Genomic DNA, 22,371 nt, shown 5'->3' on the forward strand with positions numbered 1-22,371 from the left:
TGAAGGAGAATGCCTCCATGTGCTCAGTGCTGTGTTTTGGAAAACCTGCCAGGTGTTTTCATGGCAACCATGCAGGAAAGGGATTACTAACCCATTTGACAGATGGACAAACTGAGGCTCAGAAAGAGCAATCACTTTGCCCAAGGCCACAGAGCTGGCAAACTTGGGATTCAAATGCAGCTCTCTCTCTCTCTCCCTGCGGAGCCTCCCTCTTGCCCCAGCTGAGGGCTAGGTGGGGCGTGCGGGTGTGGCGGGAAAACAGGGCACAGCACAGGCCTAGCTGGCCGAGATCAGTTCAGATTCCTCACCTTCTTCCTTGCTGGGCTCTGACCCACCTGGTCTCCTCTCTGCCCAGGGTCTTAGTGCTGGTGGTTTTCTGCCCTCAGCAGACACCTGCCAGCCAAGTCCCCCCATCTCCTTCATCCTTAGCTCAAATGTCACCGTTTCCATGAAACCTGTGCTGAGCACAGTATTAACATGGCAGCTGCACCCCACTCCCTATTTCCTTTCCCAGGTACTTCCCACCAACTGAAAACAGGTTAGTTTCCTTGTCTGTTACTCTGTGTCCCTTGCGGCAGTGTGAGCTCCACAAGGGGAAGCCTTGGTCTTCTTCCGTCTCTGATGGCTCCCCAGAGCCTAGAATGGTGCCTGCCACACAGCCGGTGTTCTACAAGGATTTGCAGAAGACAGTGAAGGAGTGCAGGAGGAGCTGAACTCATGGAACCGGGGCCTGAGAGGACACGATCCACTTCCATTTCAGGGAGGCCTTCACAGAGGAGGGGTCATTTGGGCTGGGGGGCGAGTTTGAATACAATCTTCTTGGGGATAGAAGATGTGCCTGACGAATACTCACCTGAAGGTGAGAAGCTGGAAGAAGAGCAGTCAGGGGCAGGGAGACAGCTAGAGGGCAGCCCCCTTGGTCTAGATCACAGGCAATAATGTCTGCACAAGGAGAGAGGAGCAGAAGGGACCCCTTGATCAGAGTGCCCACCATGGGCAGCTCCTCCAGGCAGGGCAGCAGGGCTGTCTGCTGAGCAGAGTTTTCTGGTTTCCAGGTTCTGGTGAGGAGCAGTTCGAGGTATCCATGGAGCCAAAGCACCTGTTGGTGGGGTCTGGAGAGTTTCAGGTGATTAATCTTACTGCCAGTTGTATGGACCCCAAGAAACTTGTTCTGGAGACAGCCCTACACAAGACTTTCCTGGAGGGCCAGGCTCAGTGGAAGTTGTTCAAGGTCATCAACATCTCCGAGAACATGGAGCGCATGTGCAGTTTCATCTGCGACGGCAAGGAGGAGATGAAAGTTTTCAACATCACCGTGTTCTGTGAGTGTCGCCCACGGGGCCCTGCTCCCCAGGACCGGAGCCTGTGTCTGCAAACCCACAACGAGCTGCTCTGTAACTGCTCCTGGGCACTCTCCTATGGCCTGCACCTCCCTGGGCTCCTGGATCCAGGCCACAGGCTCAGAATCTGCTCACACCCTCCCCTGGCCTCCTTGAACCCTACCAGCAACCAGGATTTTGAGATTTGCTCAGAGGCAGACAATCCAAGCAAGGTTTAGACAAATCTAAAAGTCATTTCCACAGTTTCCTCCCACTGGGGAGCACCCCCATCACCAGAATACCCTGCATCCCATGACAAGCAGCAGGGACCCCATCAGGAGGCCTGGCACAACCATCACTAACCCATTCACCTCCTGGAGAGAAGGTTGTGGTCTTATCTTCCCCTGAGGGCCCTTTCCAAATGTGTGACCATCACACACACACACACACCTGCCCATGGGCCACAGAGACCCTGGAGAGACCAGGGTTCTCCTGGAAGCTCGGCACCCAGGGTATCGCTCAGAACTGTCATCAGTGGACAAATGAGGAGAAAGATGTCCTAAATCTACCACATTATCCTGGGGTAATGGGGGCTAGGTATTCTAGTTCAAAAATGAACCCAGGGAGATGTCCTGGTGGTCCAGTGGCTAAGACTATGCACTCCCAAGACAGGGGACCCAGGTTTCATCCCTGGTCAGGGAACTAGATCCCACATACCACAGCTAAGACCTGGAACAACAAGAGAAATAAATCTTGGGTTTAAAAAAAAAAAAAAAAACAGGAACTCAGGGAACCATGGAGTTTAATATCTAAGGGAGAGCAATGTTTTAACCCTGATCCTGAAAACCAAGGCAGCTCTGACTCTTGCCCCCACCTCTGAAGACCCTCACAATTCATGGCCCCATTCCAGTGAGTACTCCCTTCTAAGTCTCTCTCAACAAAACTACCCAACTGTTTCATTTTTGAAATTTCTATTGAATTTATGGAGAGGAAAGAGACACAGCCAAAACTTTTATCTTTCTAGTTGACTGAACTGATTCTGAACCTCTTCTTTGGAGACACCAGGGCACCTCCATTCTTGTCCATTGCAGAAGTCATCAGGTCCCTGAAACTACCACCCAGGACATCGTTCACCCTGAACTGCTTCCTCCGTCCAGCCCCAGCCCACTTCCTGAGAACACCGTGGTCACAGGGGATGGGCTGGGCTGGGTGGGGCCTGCCCGAGCTGCACCCCCATCCTGAGCAGACCTCCCTTCCGCTTTCCTGCAGACCCTCCAAAGCAAGTGCTGCTGACGCTGTCGCACACCTCAGTGGCCGTAGGGACACTGTTCACCATCGAGTGCCTGGTCCCCGCCGTGGCACCCCTCGAAGGCCTCACTGTCACCCTGCTCCGTGGTACTGAGGTCTTGTACAATCACACCTTTGTGGGGACAGCACCCTTCCCCCAAGATGCCGTGGTCACCCACAACACCACAGCTCACAGGGAAGACGGCCACCGTAACTTCTCGTGCGAGGCCCAGATGGACCTGCGCTCTCGTGGCGGTGGCCTTGTCCACAGAGTCTCAGATCCTCAGAGGCTTGAAGTTAAAGGTGAGGGGGAGCCCACAGATCAGGAGGGGGGACATTCGCTTTCAGCCCTTCAGGGGAAGAGAACGCCTTCGCCCCCCTCTCTGCCAGCTCAGGGGAGGCACTTGGAGAAATGGCACTTGATCCCTGGGGTTACCCGGAGCTCCTGGCGAGTTCCTAGCTTGGACGCTGACTAGTTGCTTGGTCATGAGTGAGCTGGCTGACCTTAACCAAGTCAAGCTCATCTCTCTGGCCTTGACCCCTCTCTGCAATGATAAATTTGACCTGTCTGACCCCTAAGGTCCCCTGGAGTCCTGCTTCTCTGGCCCTAGATGGCCAGGATCTTCTTTGTCTTCAGAGAGTTTGGCCGAAACTCTCTCATCTCTGCCCAGGGAGGGGCTTGGCCTGGACCACGCCACAGCGCAGACCATGAGTTCTGGCAGCGCATGGAAAGGGGACCATCTGAGTCCATGTGCCCTATGGTCTCACAGAGGCCGGCTGGTGGCCTGGACCCTGTCCTCCTTCCCTCCAGTGATAACACCATTTGCCACTCATCCCTGCAATGCGGAGTGACAGCAGGCTGCCCAGGGGTGGGTGGGTGGGTGACGGGTAGACAGCGGCCCCTCTGGAGCCTGGCACCTGGGACCGGAGGACTTCTGTGACCTCTCCCCCTTCTCTCCCCAGAGCCCGTGCCCAATAACCAGATGGTGATCATGGCGATCGTGATAGTGCCGCTGCTCTTGTTTGTGGCATTCGTCCTCCTGCACTGGTACAAACAACAGAGAAGTAACACCTGAGTGCAAGCCACTTAGAAGAGGCAGAGACGGAGCCACCGGGCACAGCCCCTATGAGCGGAGTGGCCACTGTCATGCCAGCCTTGGAACTCAGTGTGGGTCCTTAGGATGCAGTCCAGGCCTGGCTGAGGGACCATGTGATGCAGCCTGAATACAAACACCTGGACTTAACCCCATGCCTTCGTGTCACCTCCTGGTAATGGCCAGCAGGGGGAGCCACCAGGCCTGGCTGAACTTCTGTCTCCAAATGTCTCCTCAGCCTCCCTCCACCCTCTCTTTCAGAGGCCTTCCTGAGCCCCAGCAAACCCAGGCCCTGGTGTGCCCCCAGGCCGACCCGCCCGGGGAACCAGCCACCCATCCTATGGGACCCTGAGTGACTCCCTCCTGAGGGAGGGTGGGGAGACCCACCCTGGCCCAGAGGGGCAGAGAGACACTCTGTTCCCACATGGCCCTCCAGGACATGGCTCTGACTTCTGTCTTCTGCCAACAGAGCCAGCATCCAGGGGTGAATGTGGGGGCCCCAATGGCTTGGCTCCGGGATCCTCCCGCCAGGCCTCCCCTGCCACTCAGGGCCTTCTGAGAGCCATGGAAACAAAAGCAATCCTTGCCTCTTACCTCCAGTTCTGTTATTGGGCCAAATGGAGATCCTGCAGCCCTGGTCATCCAGAGAGAGGGGAAGGGGAGGAGGTCGATGGAGGGCTCCATCTCCCAGGCCTCTGCGAGCCGGGGCAGCGATCAGCGGGACAGGGTTGGCCTTTCACGTGGCTTCCGGGGCCTGGACGGGGCTCTAAGGGACCCTCACCCGGATCAGAGATCAGGTTGGTTGAAGGTCTCCGTGTGGTGGAGATGGGACTCATCCACTCTGGGGAGATGGCATGGTTGGGGATGCGGGGTAAGAACGGTTGCCAGGTGTAGAAAGGGGTTGGCAGGCATGAGAGGGACACGGGGGCTCCAGGGCTGTTTGCAGCTCCGTGATGAAGCTGGTGTGGGCTCCAGGGTTGATGTCTGTTCTCATATCATGAGGCTCTCAGCATCATAGTAGTGAGAGAGTCAATTCCTAGGCAGGTCGGTAAGAAGTCTGGGCTCCCCAAGGAGGAGGTGATAGGGGTCTGGAAATCTCAAGGAGGAGGGAAGAACAAACATCGTTTTTTCTCTCCATTCCTTAGCCTTAGTCACATGGTATGGATGGTTTAGTCACTAAGTCGTGTCCGACTCTTGTGACCCCATGGACTGTAGTCCGCCAGGCTCCTCTGTCCCTGACAGTCTCCAGGCAAGGAGCAAGAATACTGGAATGGGTTGCCATTTCTTTCTCCTGGGGATCTTCCTGACCCAGGAATTGAACCCAGGGCTCCTGTATTGCAGGCAGATTCTTTCACAACTGAGCTATAAGGGAAGTCCTTAGGCACATAAAAGGCTTTTTTCTTTAAGCCTTGGAATTGATAATTACAACAAACAACTTTGTTTAAACTCTGTACTGAGGGTTATATAACAACAATGTATCCTGCTTGAGGGCAGTTTTCCCTTCCTGAAAACCTTGGGCCAATCCTGTTATCTTAAAATGTAAATTATGGGAGGGGGTCTAGCAAGATCTTTACAACCTAAACAGTCTTTTGATTTATTGTAATTACTAATTTAATAAGTATATAACTCAGTGGGTCTAGCAAGATCTTTACAACCTAAAGACAATATTTTGATTTATTGTAATTACTAATTTAAAAAGTATATAACTCCCTTGCTAACACTAGGGAGGGGGGCACTCCCCCTTCCCTTCTGATGTCTATGTCAGAAGCTTTCTCTGTGCTTTTCATACTTTAATAAAACTCTGCTACACAAAAGCGCTTGAGAGATCACGCCTGGTCTCTGGTCCCTAAGCTAAATTTTCTTCTTAGGAGATCACGAGTCTGAGACCTTTCACTGGAAGCTATCAGTAGTCTGGGGGGAGAAGCACCCTCACCGTGACTACCCCCTGCCTCAGTGGACCCCAAGGAAGAAAAGTTAAGGAGACAGAACCCTTGTCTGTGGTGATGATTATAAGACCACCCCCCACCGCCCCAGGGCACATGGCCCTTCCAGCATTCCGATCTCTCCCTTGGCCTAGGCCCTGCTGACCACCCACCTGGTCCCTACCTGAAGCTGGGGATACATCTGCACCCAGAGTTCCCATGGCACTGGTGGGTGGGGGTTGGGGCACGACTCTGCTGAGATGGAGAAGAGAAAAGAGATCCCCCATCAGAGATCCTGGGGTGGCCTCAGCAATTTCACCCACAGGTCTCCCCACACCACCCCTGGCCCCTGGCTGCCTCTTTCAACCCCAGGGCAAGGCCCTGACAGCACCCAGACCGCCAGCCTCACTGAAGCTCCCCTTTTCTCAGATGCTGGATGGTGGTGCTGAACCTCAGTCGAGTCCTACAAGCAGGGCTGGTGTAGGCTAGGGGGAAGGAGAGGGCCTGGCGAGGGGGAAGAAGAGGGCCTGGCCAAGGGAGCAGGGGGCCCAGGGCAGGCAGCGGGCAGGGCAGGTAGTGTGGTGGAAACCCAGAGGGCCCTCCTCCTGGGGTTCCGTCCTCTCCTCCTGTTGACCCTCCAGGGAGAGCTGAGGGTTGTGCAAATGGAAGGGGACACAGTGTCAGACTCTCCCTGCCCTTGCTCCTGTCTGTGCTGTGCTCAGTCTCTTCAGTCGTGTCCGACTCTTTGCAACCCCGTGGACTGTAGTCCACCAGGGTTATCTGTCAATGGATTCCCCAGGCAAGAATATGGAACGGGTTGCCATTCCCTCTTCTGGGGGATCTTCCTACCCAGTGATCGAACTCCAGCCTCTTGCATCTCCTGCATTGGCAGGTGGACTCTTTACCACTCGGCCACCGGCAAAGTCCCAGACGCATACTCATTTGTGTCTTTCCTAAGCCAGGACTTTCAGTGGCAGGTGCTCAGGGGCAGGCCTGTGAGAGCAAAACCTCTGCTTGTGGGTGAGCCCAGCTGGCTGCCTAGCACCAGCTCTGAAACTCTGCCTCTTGGTACAAAGCTACTCTGCCAGGGGAGGGTTTTTTTTAATTGTTAGGTGAAGTGGCGGATGTGAAAAGATCTCAGAACACAATCGTTCCTAGGTGTAAGTGGAAGAGTTTGGTGGTTGGGGATGTCGTATACAGGAAGACCCTGCTCCCTGATGTTGACAAGCCTCCTGCAGGGGTTCAGAGGGTGACTCATCCCAGATCTGTCTCATTCATCCAAGGCTCCCAGGAGCACAGAAACCACACATCAAAAAAAAAGAGTGCAGAGGGAATTTCCTGCTGGTCCACTGATGAGTAGCAGTTTCACTGCTCTGACCCGAGCTTAATTCCTGGTTGAGGAACTAAGATCCCCAACCAGGGAGTCTTCAGCTTGTGTGGCCTCAACTGTCTTGGTCCCTTGAATGCGTGCGTGCATGCTCAGTCATGTCTGACTATTTGGGACTCCATGCACTATACCCCACCAGACTCCTCTGTCCTTGGGGGTTCCCGGAAAGAACACTGGAGTGGGGTGTCATTTCATTCTCCAGGGGATCTTCCTGACTCAGGAATCGGCTCCTTCATTGGCAGGCGGATCCTTAAACAATGAGCCACCTGGGAAGCCCCGGTATATATTTATCGGGATTTAAAACAAGAAGTAATAAACAGAAAGTGATGTTAGTGTGAGGTCAGAGCTGAGACAGGAAGCACGTGACTTCTGAGAAGGGAAATCAGTGAAAAACCAGGCAACACTTGTTGAACCAGCAGCAGCCCAGGGAACAACGGCTGCTGGAAGCTGGACCTCGGCCACCCTGTTTACCCATCACGGCATCACCCGTTTGCAGATACAGGTAAGGTGATGCTCCCTGCTTCCCTCTTGGCAGAGTGGAAAGGGCTTGGGATAGACTGTCAATCAACACTTGAGTTCTTGTTCTTTCTCTCCCTGTCTTCCCATAAGCCCAGGGGCTGCAGTTACTACAAAATTTCCTCCGGCTGGTTGGTCGTTGCATGAGGAGCTCAGCCAGCCATCTCTCTGAGTCCAACAGCCTATTGCTTTGTGGTTATTTCCTGTTTTTGTCCTTTCTCTTCCTCCCCTGCTCTGTCAACCACACAACTGACTTAGAAGCCTGGGGCTGCCTTCCCACCATGGCCCACATGGGTCCAGTCATCTGGACTGAGCTCAGAGCTGATGCTTAAGGGACAAGTATAGTCCCCAGCCTCTTGGGGTCACACCCAAGGTTCCTGATGAATCCCATTCAATAAAGTCCTACCTGGTTAGAAGGGACTTTCCTACCCTGTGGCTCATAGTCTCAAGCAGCCTCTTCTTTCTAGATATGTAGGAATTTCTCTTTTCCCTTTGTATTATTTTTGTGAAATTTACCATGTGACACATAATGAACACATCTATGTAACATGCATGTGCATTGCACAGTAAGATAATATAACGATCAGCCCCGAACCCAACACTCAACCCAAGGACGAACTACCACTAAACTTTCCATCTACCTGCTGTGCTACTCAGCTCCACCCAGACATCAGTAACCACCCTCCCGAAGTCTGTTTCTATTCTTCTCTTGATTCTTTCTTTAATTTAGTGCTTTATCACATATGCAGTTTAGTGCTTTATCACACATGCATTTATTTTCATTTTATGTAATAGTTATATAACATATACTGTGTGCCAGCTACTGTTTTGAATACTTTTAAATATTGTCATTTAATTAGTTTAATCCACACACTATGTCTATAAGGAATGTGCTATGGTTAATCCCATTTTACAGAAGAGAAAACTGAGGCACCCAGAGATTAAAGCGACTTGCCCAGGGTCATACAGATAGTAAGAAGGGGACAGGTCTTCTGGTTCTTAGCGCAAGAGTTTCTCTAGGGCATATATCTAAGGGTGGAATTGTGGGTTATACGGAATGGCACTATTCAGCATTAGAAGATAATGCCTGATTATTTCTCAGAGAACCAAAATACACTCTCACCAGCAATATACGAGTTCCTATTGACCCACAGCCTCTCCAACAATTGGTCTTGTCAACTTTCTTAACTTCTGCCAATCTAGTAGATATAAAGTGGTTCCTCATTGTGGTTTTAATTTCCCTTGCTCCGAGACATTTTGTTTTCTTTGAAATGTTCATCATGTCTTTAATATACTCAAAATTATCAGTTGTTTTTTCTAGCAGTGGTGATCTTGAGGTCTTGCTTAGGAAATCCTTCCTTGCCCCAAGGACGTAAACATACTCTCCTATATTTTTTTATGGATTTCCCTGGTGGCTCAGCAGGTAAAGAATTTGCCTGCAACACAGGATCCACTGCAGGAGCCAAGGGCTTGACCCCTGGGTCAGGAAGATCTCCTGAAGTAGGAAATGGCAACCCACTCCAGTATTCTCGCCTGGGAAATCCCATGGACAATGGATCCTGGCAGTCTATAGTCCCCCGGGTCACAGAGTTGGACACGACTGAGTGACTAATTATATATTTTCTTATAAAAGTTTTTAAAGTGTTCTTTTACATGTAAATCTTTAAATTAGATAGAATTGATTTCTTCATTCCAGGTGAGGAATGAGGGGATACATCCCTCCCAATGAAGGGAGCAATGTAGGGATACATTTCCCATCCTTTTTCTCCATATAGTTGACCAGTTGATGAAGCATCATTCATTTTTATCTCCTTCTCCACCCAGTGATCTCCAGGGCCATGTTTGTCAGGTGTGAGTTTCACACAAGACTATTTCTGGGCACTTTACTGTTCCACTGGTTAATTTGCCTTCATCTACAATAAAATTATATTTTATAGTAAGTCTTCATATCTAGTAGGGCAAATCCCCTCATTTTATTCTTCTTTAGGGGTGTCTTGGTCCTTTTGTTCATTCCATAATAAGGTTTAGAATCATCTTTTGTTTTCCATGAAATCCCTTATTGGGATCTATTAGAATTGCATTAAATCTATAGGAAGAACATTGTCCTCATTATAATATTGAATCCCTTAGTCACAAACATGGGCGGGTTCTACATTTATTTAAATTGTGTTCAATGTCTTTCAATTGTGTGTTAGAAATTTCTGACTTTAAGTCTTATATTCTGCTATCTTTTTGTTTCTGTATATGTATCACTTCTATCTTTTTGCTGCTATAACATAGTGTGCTTTTAAAATTACTTTTCTTTCCTGGATGCTCTGTGCAGCATGCAGAACTTCCCTGACCAGGGATCAAACCTGTGGCCCCTGCAGTATAAGTGCAGAGAATTAACCACTGGACCAACAGGGAAGTCCTAAATTACATTTTTGTATGTTACTGTTCTATACAAAAGCAATTTCTTTTTGGATATTGATCTTACAGCTAGCTGTCTTGCTAAAATCTCTGATTATTTTGAATCATTCATTTGAATGTTCTATCTAGGCAACCACATCATATGAAAAAACTTATGATTTTGCTCTTTTCCCATCCCTAAGCCTTTAATTTCTTTTTCTTGTCTTACTATATTGTCTAGGACATCTGGTAAAATGTTAACATACAAGCAAAGATAGTGGGCATCCTTGTTTGGTTCCAGATTTTAAAGGAATTACTCTGAAGATGTACTCTTTAAAAAGATAATACGGATGTTAAAAAAATAATAGTACACATGCAAACTTTTTCTGAGTTTCCTTTATCATGTTAAGGATATTTCCTTCTAGTCTGCTAAGAGGTTTTATCATGAAAGAATATTGAATGTCATCATTTTTTTCCCTAGATCTGTTAAGATGATCATATGTTTTTTCTTCCTAAATCTGTAACATAAGATTTTAGTTTGGACTCCTTCAGAGTAGAGCCTGCAACAAGGACTTCAGTTCAGGTAGATTACTTAATGATTGAGGCCAGGAAGTAGGGAGTGAAGGAAGAAGACTGAACCAGGGGAGAGAAAGCCAATAGAAGATGCATAACTGATGTTGCGGGTGTAAGCAAAGGGAGTTGAAGCCTTTCAGAATCTCTGATAGGTCTACAGGATGCTGGCTAGAACTGCCACCCCAAAAGAAAGAGGCTGGGCCATGTTTCTCCTAGCTCTTGGCCTCTCCTTGGTTGAGGGTTTCATGTTAGGGAACTTGACACTCCTAGGCTTCTAAGAAACACTAGCAGGTATCTAAGTGACTCCTAAAGCATTGAAGAAGACCCTGAGGCAAAAAAGCAAAAAGGAAACATGGTATAAACTTGAGGTGGGGTCATGGAACATAAGGTGAGTCTCAGGTTGCAGGAAATTATCTGCTGTAAATAGAGAGGATTCCAGAGCAGGGCAGAAGTATCGTGACATAAAGCACCAAAGTTTACTATTCCCGACAATAATAAATGACATTTGCAGCTTTCTCTTCTATCGTGCGACCAGCTTTTCATAGCTAAGCCTAACTTGGATATGATGTCTAATGTTTTTAACACATGGCTAGATTTGGTTTGTTTGTGTTTTTATTTTGCATTTGTATTCACGAGTAACACTGGCTTCTAATTTTTCTATTTCATCCTATTCTTGTCTCATTTTGGCATTAAGGTTCCACCGGCCTCTTAGAAAGACAGCGTGTTCCTGCTATTTTCATTCTCAGAGAGAGTTTTTGTAAGATTAAAATGATCCCTACTTAAACTTCTGTAATGCTATCTAGACTTGATATTTCCTTTGTGGGGAGATTTCAAATTATGGATGTAATTTCTATAATAGTTGTAAAACGGTTCAGGCTTTTTATTTCTTCTTCAATCAAGTTAGGTACCTTTTGCGTGTCCACAAAGAGTCAGACACGACTGAGCCACTGAACCGAACTGACTTTTTCTAAGACTTGTTCTACTTGGGTTCATATTTCTTGGCAGAAACGATTCATAAGTTTTTAATTTTTGTAAGTTTTGAATTTTTAAGCTTATTGAAGATTTACAACGTTGTGTAAATTAAATGTTCAATTATGGTAAAATACACCCAACACAAAATACACCACATAACTCTTTTTAAATGTAAATTTGGTTGGGTTACATTCACATTGTTTCACGATGGATCTCAAAACTTTTTTTATCTCACAAAACTGAAAGTCTATACCCATTAAGCAAACAACTCACCATTTCCCCCTGCCCCCAGGCCCTGGCAACCACTGTTCTGCTTTCTGTTTCTATGAATCTATAGTCTTCTTCTTTTGTGAATTGCAAGAGACATTACTTCATATTTTTAGACTGGCTTATAATATACAGTATTATGTAACCTTCAGGTGTTCTACACAGTGGTTTGGTATTTGCCTACATTATGCAGTTATCACAATAAGTCTAGTATCCACCTGCTTCCATACAAAGTTATTCCGATATTACTGACCATATTCCTCATGCTGTATTACATCCCTGTGGCTTACTCTGTAATTGGTGCTTTGCCCCTCTTAATCCCATTCATCTATTTTGGACCCTGCTCGGCCCCTTCGCCTCCAGCAACCACCCATTTGTTTTCTATATATAGGAGCCTGGTTTTGGTTTTGTTTGTTTTGTTTTTCAGATTCTGCATATATGTGAGATCATATGGTACTTGTCTGTCTCTGTCTGGGTCATTGCACTTGGGATAATACCCTCCAGGTCTGTCCGTGTTGTCGAAAATGGCAAGATTTCATTCTTTATGGCTGAATAATATTCCGTTGTGTAGTTATACCAAACACATCTTTATTCATGCATCTATGGATGAACATTCAGGTGGCTTTCACGTGTTGGCTATTGGAAATAACGCCACAGTGGACATTGGTGCGCACATATGTTGTCAAATTAGTGCTTTTGTTTTTTTCAGGAGAATACCCAGAAAGTGAAATTGCTGGATCATACGGCAGTTCTATTTTTAATTTTTGAGGCACTCCCACACGTTTCTCCACAGCATTCGCACCAATCTACAATCCCACCAGGAGGACACGAGGGCTCCCTTTTCTCCACACCCTTGCCAATGTTTTTATTTGTTGTCTTTGATGATAACCATTCTGACAGTGGTGGGGTGATGTCTCATTGTGGCTTTGATGTGCCTTTCCCTCATGATGAATGATGCTGAGCATCTTTTCACATTTGCTTCATTATTCATAACAGAGAGATGTTGTATTAAAATTTCTTGCTATGATGATGGTTTTATCTCTTTGGTGTTCCTTCAAGCTAAGTGCTTACAAGTTTACAACAATTATAATTTCTGTATGAGTTGACCGTTTAATCTAGGTACTCATTGTATCCCTCATAAATATTTTTTGTCTTAAAATTCCTTCTTCTTTGATATGAATAAACCTTTCCCGGCTTTTCTTTTGGTTAGCTTTTGCCTGGTATATCTTTTTTCATTCCACCATTCCACACTCTTACTCATTAGATGTGTCTCATAAACAATGTAGAACTGGGTTTTGTGTTTAAATATCTTTTAAAGTGTACTCGGAGGAAATTCCCTGGTGGTCCAGTGGCTAAGACTTTGAGTTTCCAATGCATGGGGTCTGGGTTCCAACCCTGGTCAGGGAACTAGATCCCGCATGCCAGAACTAAGACTTGGTGCAGCCAAGTAAATACATATTTTAAAAATGTAATTCGAGATAAAAATTTAGACATGACCGAGTAAATGACTTCCTCTAAACCTGCTAAAAATGGAGTTTAAAAACCTGCAGTTTCTTTATTTTTGGCTATGCCACGCACATATGGAGCGCCCATATGGAATGTTAGTTCCCTAGACCAGGGATCAAACACTCGGAAGCAGAGTCTTAATGAATGGACCACCAGGGAAGTCAGAAAAGCCTGCATTTGCAACAACCATCCATGGCTGACAAGCATCCTGACCCAGAAGGCTGCCCTCCAGGGTGGTGTGTTTGAGCTATTTTTCTGTCGTTGTTCAGTCTCTAAGTCGTGGCGACTCTTTCAACCCCATGGACTGTAACACACCAGCTCCTCTGTCCTCCACTACCTCCATTTTTTTAGTAGACTTCTTTTTAGAAGAGCAGTTTTAGGCTAAGAGCAAAACTTAGGGGAAGTAGAAACTTGCCACATACCTCCTGTTCCCACACATGCACAGCTTCTCCTGTTACCAACATCCCCCACCAGAGTGGTCCATTTCTCCTGACTGATGAGCCTGCATTGACACATCATTATCACACAAAGATCATAGTGGACATCACGGTTCAGTCTTGGTGTGTACATTCTGTGGGTTTGGGCACGTGTGTGCTGACACGTATGCACCATTGTAGTAGCCAACAGAGCAGCTTCCCCGTCCTAAAGTCCTCTCTGCTCTTTCAGTCCATGTCTCCCTCCCTTTAATCCCTGGCAACCACCAATTCTCCAACCAAACACTCCTCATTCCTAAATTCTCACCACAGTTCCATCACCTAATATCGTTGTGATTTAGGCAAGTTAGTAATTCACCTGAGCCCTGAACTTCCTCAGATGCACAATCAACATGGCTAGATTTGGTGTGATAATGAGACAATATATTAAAACCTTAATTTAGTCCCTAACAGAGAATAGGCATCAGTGAAATGTTGGTTTCCTTTTCCTTCCTCCTTGAATTAGTAACATGAAATCACATGTAGCTAAGAAAACAGACAAGAAAGTGCCTGGGGACCGTGTGCATCACCAGAAATCTAAAAGGGAAGGGGCAGAGGACAGGGGAGAATGTCCAGCTATCGCCTCCCAAACCCTCTTTCCGACTTGGAAAGTCCCTCCCTTGTTGACACCAAAAAAGTGTCCTGTGGGATTCAGGGCTCTCCAGATTTGGGGCTTGTAGCGGTCAATGCCCCGTGTGCACAGGCATCACACACACATGGGCCCCGGGTGCCTGTCCACCCCTGATGGCAGCGTGCCAGGAGGACTAGGTATGTCCCGCTTATCAGCTGGCTCCTGGCTTCCTCTGCCCAGCTTCTTGCAGACCTGTGGCCCTGGGAGTTGGCCTTCCAGGTGGCATCCCCAAGACCACTCAGATAATGAGAGAAAATGTAGTCATCAGCTTCCAGAGGCTGGGGGTTCAGGACTGCAGCTACAAGTCCTCCACGCTGCCTGCCTGACCAGAGCCCTTCACCTCTCTAGGCAGTCCTCAGCTGTTCCCTGTGAGCCTGCGGACACCACCCATGATGTCCACTTTTGGTGGCTGGGGAGCGCTCACAGCCTTTCTCGTCCTGCTCTGCTGCCAAGGTGAGCCTGGGGGTCCAGACTGGGTGTGTTCCCGCCAGAGGTTAGGGCGCCTGTTCCCCTGGTGCCGTGTGGAGAAGGGGGTCCTGGTCCAGAAGTCGCTGAGGCTTTGAGGACAGCAACTGCCCACCACGGGTGTGGGATGCTATGCAAGCCTGATTTCCCCATGACCCCATGACCCCGGGGCAGCAGATGGGGGACCTGGCCTTCACACTTTGGGTTGAACAGGCCCCGTAACTTCAGTGTGTGGATGTGGCAGGTCGTGGAGACTGATGGGAGACCAAGGAGGCTGGGGCTCAAGGGAAAGTAAGGGAACGTCCCAGCGGGTCTTCAGAGGTGGCCAGTGGACAGCAGAGATCAGTGGAGGGCATCGTCTTCTGCTGACCATCAATGTGCAAACGAAGCCCCTTCTGGGTGGCCCAGGGGACAGGGAAGGAGAATGCCTCCAGGTGTGAGCACTCTGTTTTGGAAAACCTGTCAGGTGCCTTCATGACGACCATGCAGGAAAGGGATTACTAGCCCATTTGACAGATGGAGAAACTGAGGCTCAGAAAAGGAAAGCACTTTGCCCAAGGCCACAGAGCTGGCAAACTCGGGATTCAAAGGCAGCTCTCTCTCTCTCCCTAGAGAACCTTTCTCTTTCCCCAGCTGAGGGCTAGATGTGGGCGTGCGGGTGTGGTGGGAACACAGGACAGAGCACAGGCCCAGTTGGCCGAGATCAGTTCCGATTCTTGGCCTTCTTCCTCGCTGGGCTCCAGCCATCCTGGTGTCTTCTCCCCCAGGGTCTTGGCGCTGCTGGTTTTCTGCCCTCTGCAGACACCTGGCAGCCAAGCTCCCCCCATTTCCTTCCTCCTTTCCTCAAATGTCACTGTTTCCATGAAACCTGTCCTGAGCACAGTATTTAATGACTCAGCCCCACCCAACTCCCTCTTTCCTTTCTGGGGCGCTTCCCACCAATTGAAAGGCTGGCTAGTTCGCTTGTTGGTTACTCTGCGTCCTTTGCAGCAGCGTGAGCTCCACAAGGACAACCTTTGAATTTCTTCGGTCTCTGATGGCTCCCCAGAGCCTAGAACAGTGCCTGCTACACAGCTGGTATTCTACAAGGATTTGCAGGAGAGAGGCAAGGAGTGAGGGAGGAGCTGAACTCATGCACATGGGGCCTGAGGGGACACCATCCACCTCCAGGTCAGGGAGGCCTTCAGAGGAGGGGTGATTTGGGCTGGGGGGCGAGTTCGAATGTAATCTCCATGGGGATAGAAGATGTGCATGAGGAAGACTCACCTGGAGGGGACAAGCTGGAAGAGCAGTCAGGGGCAGGGAGACAGCTAGGGAGCATCCCCCTTGGTCTAGACCAGAGGCAGTAATGTCTGAACAGAGGGAGGAGCAGAAGGGACCCACTGATGAGACTGCGCATGTGGGCAGCCACGCCGGGCAGGGCAGCGGGGGTGTCCGCTGAGCAGTGTTTTGTGTCCTTCCAGGGTCTGGTGAGAAGGCGTTCGAGGGGCCAGAGCACCTGATGGTGGGGTCTGGAGAGGTTCAAGTGATTAATTGCACTGCCAGCTGTACGGACCCCAAGAAACTTGTTCTGGAGACAGACCTAAACAAGACTGTCCTGGAGAGCCAGGCTCAGTGGAAGCTGTTCAGGGTCTACAACATCTCCAAGGATGAGCAGCTCCTGTGCAGTTTCATCTGCGCCGGCAAGCAGGAGACCAAAGTTTTCAACATCACCGTGTTCTGTGAGTGTCGCCCACGGGGCCCTGCTCCCCGAGGCCGGAGCCTGTGTCTGCAAACCCACAACGAGCTGCTCTGTCACTGCTCCTGGGCACTCTCCTATGGCCTGCACCTCCCTGGGCTTCAGATCCAGGCACAGGCTCAGAATCTGCTCACACCCTCCCCTGGCCTCCTCGAACCCTGCCAGCAACTGGGATGTTGAGATTTGCTCAGAAGCAGCAATCCAAGCAAGGTTTAGACAAACCTAAAATTCGTTTCCCAGAATCTCCTCCCAGCTGGAGAGCACCCCCATCACCAGAACACCCCACATCCCCTGACAAGCAACAGGGACTGCATCAGGAGGGCTGGCACACTCTACAGTAACCCATTCACCTCCTGGAGAGAGGGTCGTGGTCTTATGTTCCCCTGACGGCCCTTTCCAAATGTGTGACCATCACACACACACACCTGTCATAGGCCACAGAGACCATGGAGAGACCAGGGTTCTCCTGAAAGCTCAGCACCCAGGGTATTGCTCAGATCTGTCATCAGTGGACAAATGAGGAGAAAGATGTCCTAAATCGACCACATTATCCTGGGGTAATGGGGGCTAGGTATTCTAGTTCAAAAATGAACCCAGGGAGATGTCTTGCTTGTCCATTGGCTAAGACTATGCACTCCCAATGGAGGGGACCCAGGTTTGGTCCCTGGTCAGGGAACTAGATCCCACATACCACAATTAAGACCTGGCACAACCAAAGAAATAAATCTTGGATTTAAAAAAAAAGGAAACTCAGGGAACCATGGAGTTTAATATTTAAGGGAGAGCAATGTTTTAACCCTGATCCTGAAAACCAAGGCAGCTCTGACTCTTGCCCCCACCTCTGAAGACCCTCACAATTCATGGCCCCATTCCAGTGAGTACTCCCTTCTAAGTCTCTCTCAACAAAACTACCCAACTGTTTCATTTTTGAAATTTCTCTTGAATTTATGGAGAGGAAAGAGACACAGCCAAAACTTTTATCTTTCTAGTTGACTGAACTGATTCTGAACCTCTTCTTTGGAGACACCAGGGCACCTCCATTCTTGTCCATTGCAGAAGTCATCAGGTCCCTGAAACTACCACCCAGGACATCGTTCACCCTGAACTGCTTCCTCCGTCCAGCCCCAGCCCACTTCCTGAGAACACCGTGGTCACAGGGGATGGGCTGGGCTGGGTGGGGCCTGCCCGAGCTGCACCCCCATCCTGAGCAGACCTCCCTTCCGCTTTCCTGCAGACCCTCCAAAGCAAGTGCTGCTGACGCTGTCGCACACCTCAGTGGCCGTAGGGACACTGTTCACCATCGAGTGCCTGGTCCCCGCCGTGGCACCCCTCGAAGGCCTCACTGTCACCCTGCTCCGTGGTACTGAGGTCTTGTACAATCACACCTTTGTGGGGACAGCACCCTTCCCCCAAGATGCCGTGGTCACCCACAACACCACAGCTCACAGGGAAGACGGCCACCATAACTTCTCGTGCGAGGCCCAGATGGATCTGCGCCCTCGTGGCGGTGGCCTTGTCCACAGAGTCTCAGATCCCCAGAGGCTTGAAGTTAAAGGTGAGGGGGAGCCCACAGATCAGGAGGGGGGACATTTGCTTTCAGCCCTTCAGGGGAAGAGAACGCCTTCGCCCCACTCTCTGCCAGCTCAGGGGAGGCACTCGGGGAAACGGCACTTGATCCCTGGGGTTCCCTGGAGCTCCTGGCGAGTTCCTAGCTTGGACGCTGACTAGTTGCTTGGTCATGAGTGAGCTGGCTGACCTTAACCAAGTCAAGCTCGTCTCTCTGGCCTTGACCCCTCTCTGCAATGATAAATTTGACCTGTCTGACCCCTAAGGTCCCCTGGAGTCCTGCTTCTGTGGCCCTAGATGGCCAGGATCTTCTTTGTCTTCAGAGAGTTTGGCCGAAACACCCTCATCTCTGCCCAGGAAGGGGCTTGGCCTGGACCACGCCACAGCGCAGACCATGAGTTCTGGCAGTGCATGGCAAGGGGACCATCTGAGTCCATCTGCCCTCACGGCCTCACAGAGGCCGGCTGGTGGCCCGGACCCCATCCTCCTTCCCTCCAGTGATAACACCATTTGCCACTCATCCCTGCAATGCGGACTGACAGCAGGCTGCCCAGGGGTGGGTGCGTGGGTGATGGGTAGACAGCGGCCCCTCTGGAGCCTGGCACCTGGGACCGGAAGACTTCTGTGACCTCTCCCCCTTCTCTCCCCAGAGCCCGTGCCCAACAACCAGATGGTGATCATGGCGATCGTGATAGTGCTGCTGCTCTTGTTTGTGGCATTCGTCCTCCTGCACTGGTACAAACAACGGCAGAGAAGTAACACCTGAGTGCAAGTCACTTAGAAGAGGCAGAGACAGAGCCACCGGGCACAGCCCCTATGAGCGGCGTGGCCATTGTCATGGAGGCCACTGGAGCTCAGTGTGGCTCTGTAGGGTGCGGTCCAGGCCTGGCTGAGGGACCATGTGATGCAGCCTGAATACAAACACCTGGACTTAACCCCATGCCTTCGTGTCGCCTCCTGGGAATGGCCAGGAGGGGGAGCCACCAGGCCTGGCTGAACTTCTGTCTCCAAATGTCTCCTCAGCCTCCCTCCACCCTCTCTTTCAGAGGCCTTCCTGAGCCCCAGCAAACCCAGGCCCTGGTGTGCCCCCAGGCCGACCCGCCCGGGGAACCAGCCACCCATCCTATGGGACCCTGAGTGACTCCCTCCTGAGGGAGGGTGGGGAGACCCACCCTGGCCCAGAGGGGCAGAGAGACACTCTGTTCCCACGTGGCCCTCCAGGACATGGCTCTGACTTCTGTCTTCTGCCAACAGAGCCAGCATCCAGGGGTGAGTGCGGGGGCCCCAATGGCTTGGCTCCGGGATCCTCCCGCCAGGCCTCCCCTGCCACTCTGGGCCTTCTGAGAGCCATGGAAACAAAAGCAATCCTTGCCTCTTACCTCCAGTTCTGTTATTGGGCCAAATGGAGATCCCGCAGCCCTGGTCATCCAGAGAGAGGGGAAGGGGAGGAGGTCGAGGGAGGGCTCCGTCTCCCAGGCCTCTGCCAGCCGGGGCAGCGATCAATGGGACAGGGTTGGCCTTTCACCTGGCTTGTGGGGCCTGGACGGGGCTCTAAGGGGCTCTCACCACGGATCAGAGATCAGCTTGGTTCAAGGTCTCCATGTGGTGGAGATGGGACTCATTCACCCTGGGGAGACGGCCTGGTTGGGGATGCGGGGTAAGAACGGTTGCCAGGTGTAGAAAGGGGTTGGCAGGCATGAGAGGGACACAGGGGCTCCAGGGCTGTTTGCATCTCCTTGATAAAGCTGCTGTGGGCTCCAGGGTTGATGTCTGTTCTCATATCATAAGGCTCTCAGCATCATAGTAGTGAGAGAGTCAATTCCTAGGCAGGTCGATAAGAAGTCTGGGGTCCCCAAGGAGGAGGTGATAGGGGTCTGGAAATCTCAAGGAGGAGGGAAGAACAAGCATCTTTTTTTCTCTCCATTCCTTAGCCTTAGTCAAATGGTATGGGTGGTTTAGTTGCTAAGTCGTGTCCGACTCTTGTGACCCCATGGACTGTAGCCCGCCAGGCTCCTCTGTCCCTGACAGTCTCCAGGCAAGGAGCAAGAATACTGGAATGGGTTGCCATTTCCTTCTCCTGGGGATCTTCCTGACCCAGGAATTGAACCCAGGTCTCCTGTATTGCAGGCAGATTCTTTCACAACTGAGCTATAAGGGAAATCGTTAGGCACATAAAAGGCTTTTTTCTTTAAGCCTTGGAATTGATAATTACAACAAACAACTCTGTGTAAACTCTGTACTGAGGGTTATATAACAACAATGTATCCTGCTTGAGGGCAGTTTTCCCTTCCTGAAAACCTTGGGCCAATCCTGTTATCTTAAAATGTAAATTATGGGAGGGGGTCTAGCAAGATCTTTACAACCTAAACAGTCTTTTGATTTATTGTAATTACTAATTTAATAAGTATATAACTCAGTGGGTCTAGCAAGATCTTTACAACCTAAAGACAATATTTTGATTTATTGTAATTACTAATTTAAAAAGTATGTAACTTCCTTGCTAACACTAGGGAGGGGGGCACTCCCCCTTCCCTTCTGATGTGTACGTCAGAACTTTCTCTGTGCTTTTCATACTTTAATAAAACTCTGCTACACAAAAGCGCTTGAGAGATCACGCCTGGTCTCTGGTCCTTAAGCTAAATCTTCTTCTTAGGAGATCACAAGTCTGAGACCTTTCACTGGAAGCTATCAGTAGTCTGGGGGGAGAAGCACCCTCACCGTGACTACCCCCTGCCTCATGGACCCCAAGGAAGAAAAGTTAAGGGGACAGAACCCTTGTCTGTGGTGATGATAATAAGACCACCCCCCACTGCCCCAGGGGACATGGCCCTTCCAGCATTCCATCTCTCCCTTGGCCTAGGCCCTGCTGACCACCCACCCGGTCCCTACCTGAAGCCGGGGATACATCTGCACCCACAGTTCCCATGACACTGGTGGGTGGGGGTCGGGGCATGGCTTTGCTGAGTCGGAGAAGAGAAAAGAGATCCCCCATCAGAGTTCCTGGGGTGGCCTCAGCAATTTCACCCACAGGTCTCCCCACACCACCCCTGGCCCCTGGCTGCCTCTTTCAACCCCAGGGCAAGGCCCTGACAGCACCCAGATCCCCAGCCTCACTGAAGCTCCCCTTTTCTCAGATGCTGGATGGTGGTGCTGAACCTCAGTCGAGTCCTACAAGCAGGGCTGGTGTAGGCGAGGGAGAAGGAGAGGGCCTGGCCAGGGGAGCAGGGGGCCCAGGGCAGGCAGCGGGCAGGGCAGGTAGTGTGGTGGAAACCCAGAGGGCCCTCCTCCTGGGGTTGCATCTCGTCCTCCTGTTGACCCTCCAGGGAGAGCTGAGGGTTGTGCAAATGGAAGGGGACACAGTGTCAGACTCTAGCTGCCCTTGCTCCTGTCTGTGCTGTGCTCAGTCTCTTCAGTCGTGTCCGACTCTTTGCAACCCCGTGGACTGTAGTCCGCCAGGGTTATCTGTCCAGGGATTCTCCAGGCAAGAATATGGAATGGGTTGCCATTCCCTCTTCTGGGGGATATTCCTACCCAGTGATCGAACTCCAGCCTCTTGCATCTCCTGCATCGGCAGGTGGACTCTTTACCACTCGGCCACCGGCAAAGTCCCAGACGCATACTCATTTGTGTCTTTCCTAAGCCAGGACTTTCAGTGGCAGGCGCTGAGGGGCAGGCCTGTGAGAGCAAAACCTCTGCTTGTGGGTGAGCCCAGCTGGCTGCGTAGCTCCAGCTCTGAAACTCTGCCTCTTGGTACAAAGCTACTCTGCCAGGGGAGGGTTTTTTTCAATTGTTAGGTGAAGTGGCGGATGTGAAAAGATCTCAGAACACAATCGTTCTTAGTTGTAAGTAGAAGAGTTTGGTGGTTGGGGATGTCGTATACAGGGAAGACCCTGCTCCCTGATGTTGACAAGCCTCCTGCAGGGGTTCAGAGGGTGACTCATCCCGGATCTGTCTCATTCATCCAAGGCTCCCAGGAGCACAGAAACCACACATCAAAAAAAAAGAGTGCAGAGGGAATTTCCTGCTGGTCCAGTGATGAGTAGCAGTTTCACTGCTCTGACCCGAGCTTAATTCCTGGTTGAGGAACTAAGATCCCCAACCAGGGAGTCTTCAGCTTGTGTGGCCTCAACTGTCTTGGTCCCTTGAATGCGTGCGTGCATGCTCAGTCATGTCTGACTATTTGGGACTCCATGCACTATACCCCACCAGACTCCTCTGTCCTTGGGGGTTCCCGGAAAGAACACTGGAGTGGGGTGTCATTTCATTC

The 22,371-nt window shown here is 50.3% G+C and overlaps 2 protein-coding genes across 4 annotated transcripts in view; both read left to right on the forward strand.

Moving 5' to 3' along the window:
* Nucleotides 1-4,177, forward strand: part of LOC129648837 (intercellular adhesion molecule 2-like) — a 4,670-nt gene extending 493 nt beyond the window's left edge. The window contains exons 2-4 of the mRNA XM_055575520.1: nucleotides 1,056-1,322; nucleotides 2,589-2,909; nucleotides 3,570-4,177. Of these exons, the coding sequence (XP_055431495.1) occupies nucleotides 1,056-1,322; nucleotides 2,589-2,909; nucleotides 3,570-3,682 (701 nt within the window). The 3' untranslated portion in view covers nucleotides 3,683-4,177. The remainder of the gene's footprint in view (nucleotides 1-1,055; nucleotides 1,323-2,588; nucleotides 2,910-3,569) is intronic.
* A 3,125-nt stretch (nucleotides 4,178-7,302) lies between these two features.
* LOC129648835 (intercellular adhesion molecule 2-like) lies at nucleotides 7,303-20,704 on the forward strand. 3 transcript variants are annotated; one of them, XM_055575517.1, is made up of 5 exons: nucleotides 7,304-7,511; nucleotides 14,684-14,788; nucleotides 16,264-16,521; nucleotides 17,773-18,093; nucleotides 18,755-20,704. In XM_055575517.1, exons 2-5 carry the CDS (start codon nucleotides 14,725-14,727, stop codon nucleotides 18,868-18,870), a joined length of 759 nt encoding a protein of 252 aa, XP_055431492.1. In that variant the 5' UTR covers nucleotides 7,304-7,511; nucleotides 14,684-14,724; the 3' UTR covers nucleotides 18,871-20,704. The 3 variants fall into 3 exon arrangements, with proteins under 3 accessions (XP_055431494.1, XP_055431492.1, XP_055431493.1); XM_055575519.1 differs by lacking the exon at nucleotides 14,684-14,788 and having other exon boundaries at nucleotides 7,303-7,511; XM_055575518.1 differs by lacking the exons at nucleotides 7,304-7,511; nucleotides 14,684-14,788 and adding an exon at nucleotides 14,819-15,970.
* The last annotated feature ends 1,667 nt before the right edge of the window (nucleotides 20,705-22,371 follow it).

Source organism: Bubalus kerabau, chromosome 4 (genome assembly GCF_029407905.1).
Source record: "Bubalus kerabau isolate K-KA32 ecotype Philippines breed swamp buffalo chromosome 4, PCC_UOA_SB_1v2, whole genome shotgun sequence".
Classification (NCBI taxonomy): domain Eukaryota; kingdom Metazoa; phylum Chordata; class Mammalia; order Artiodactyla; family Bovidae; genus Bubalus; species Bubalus kerabau.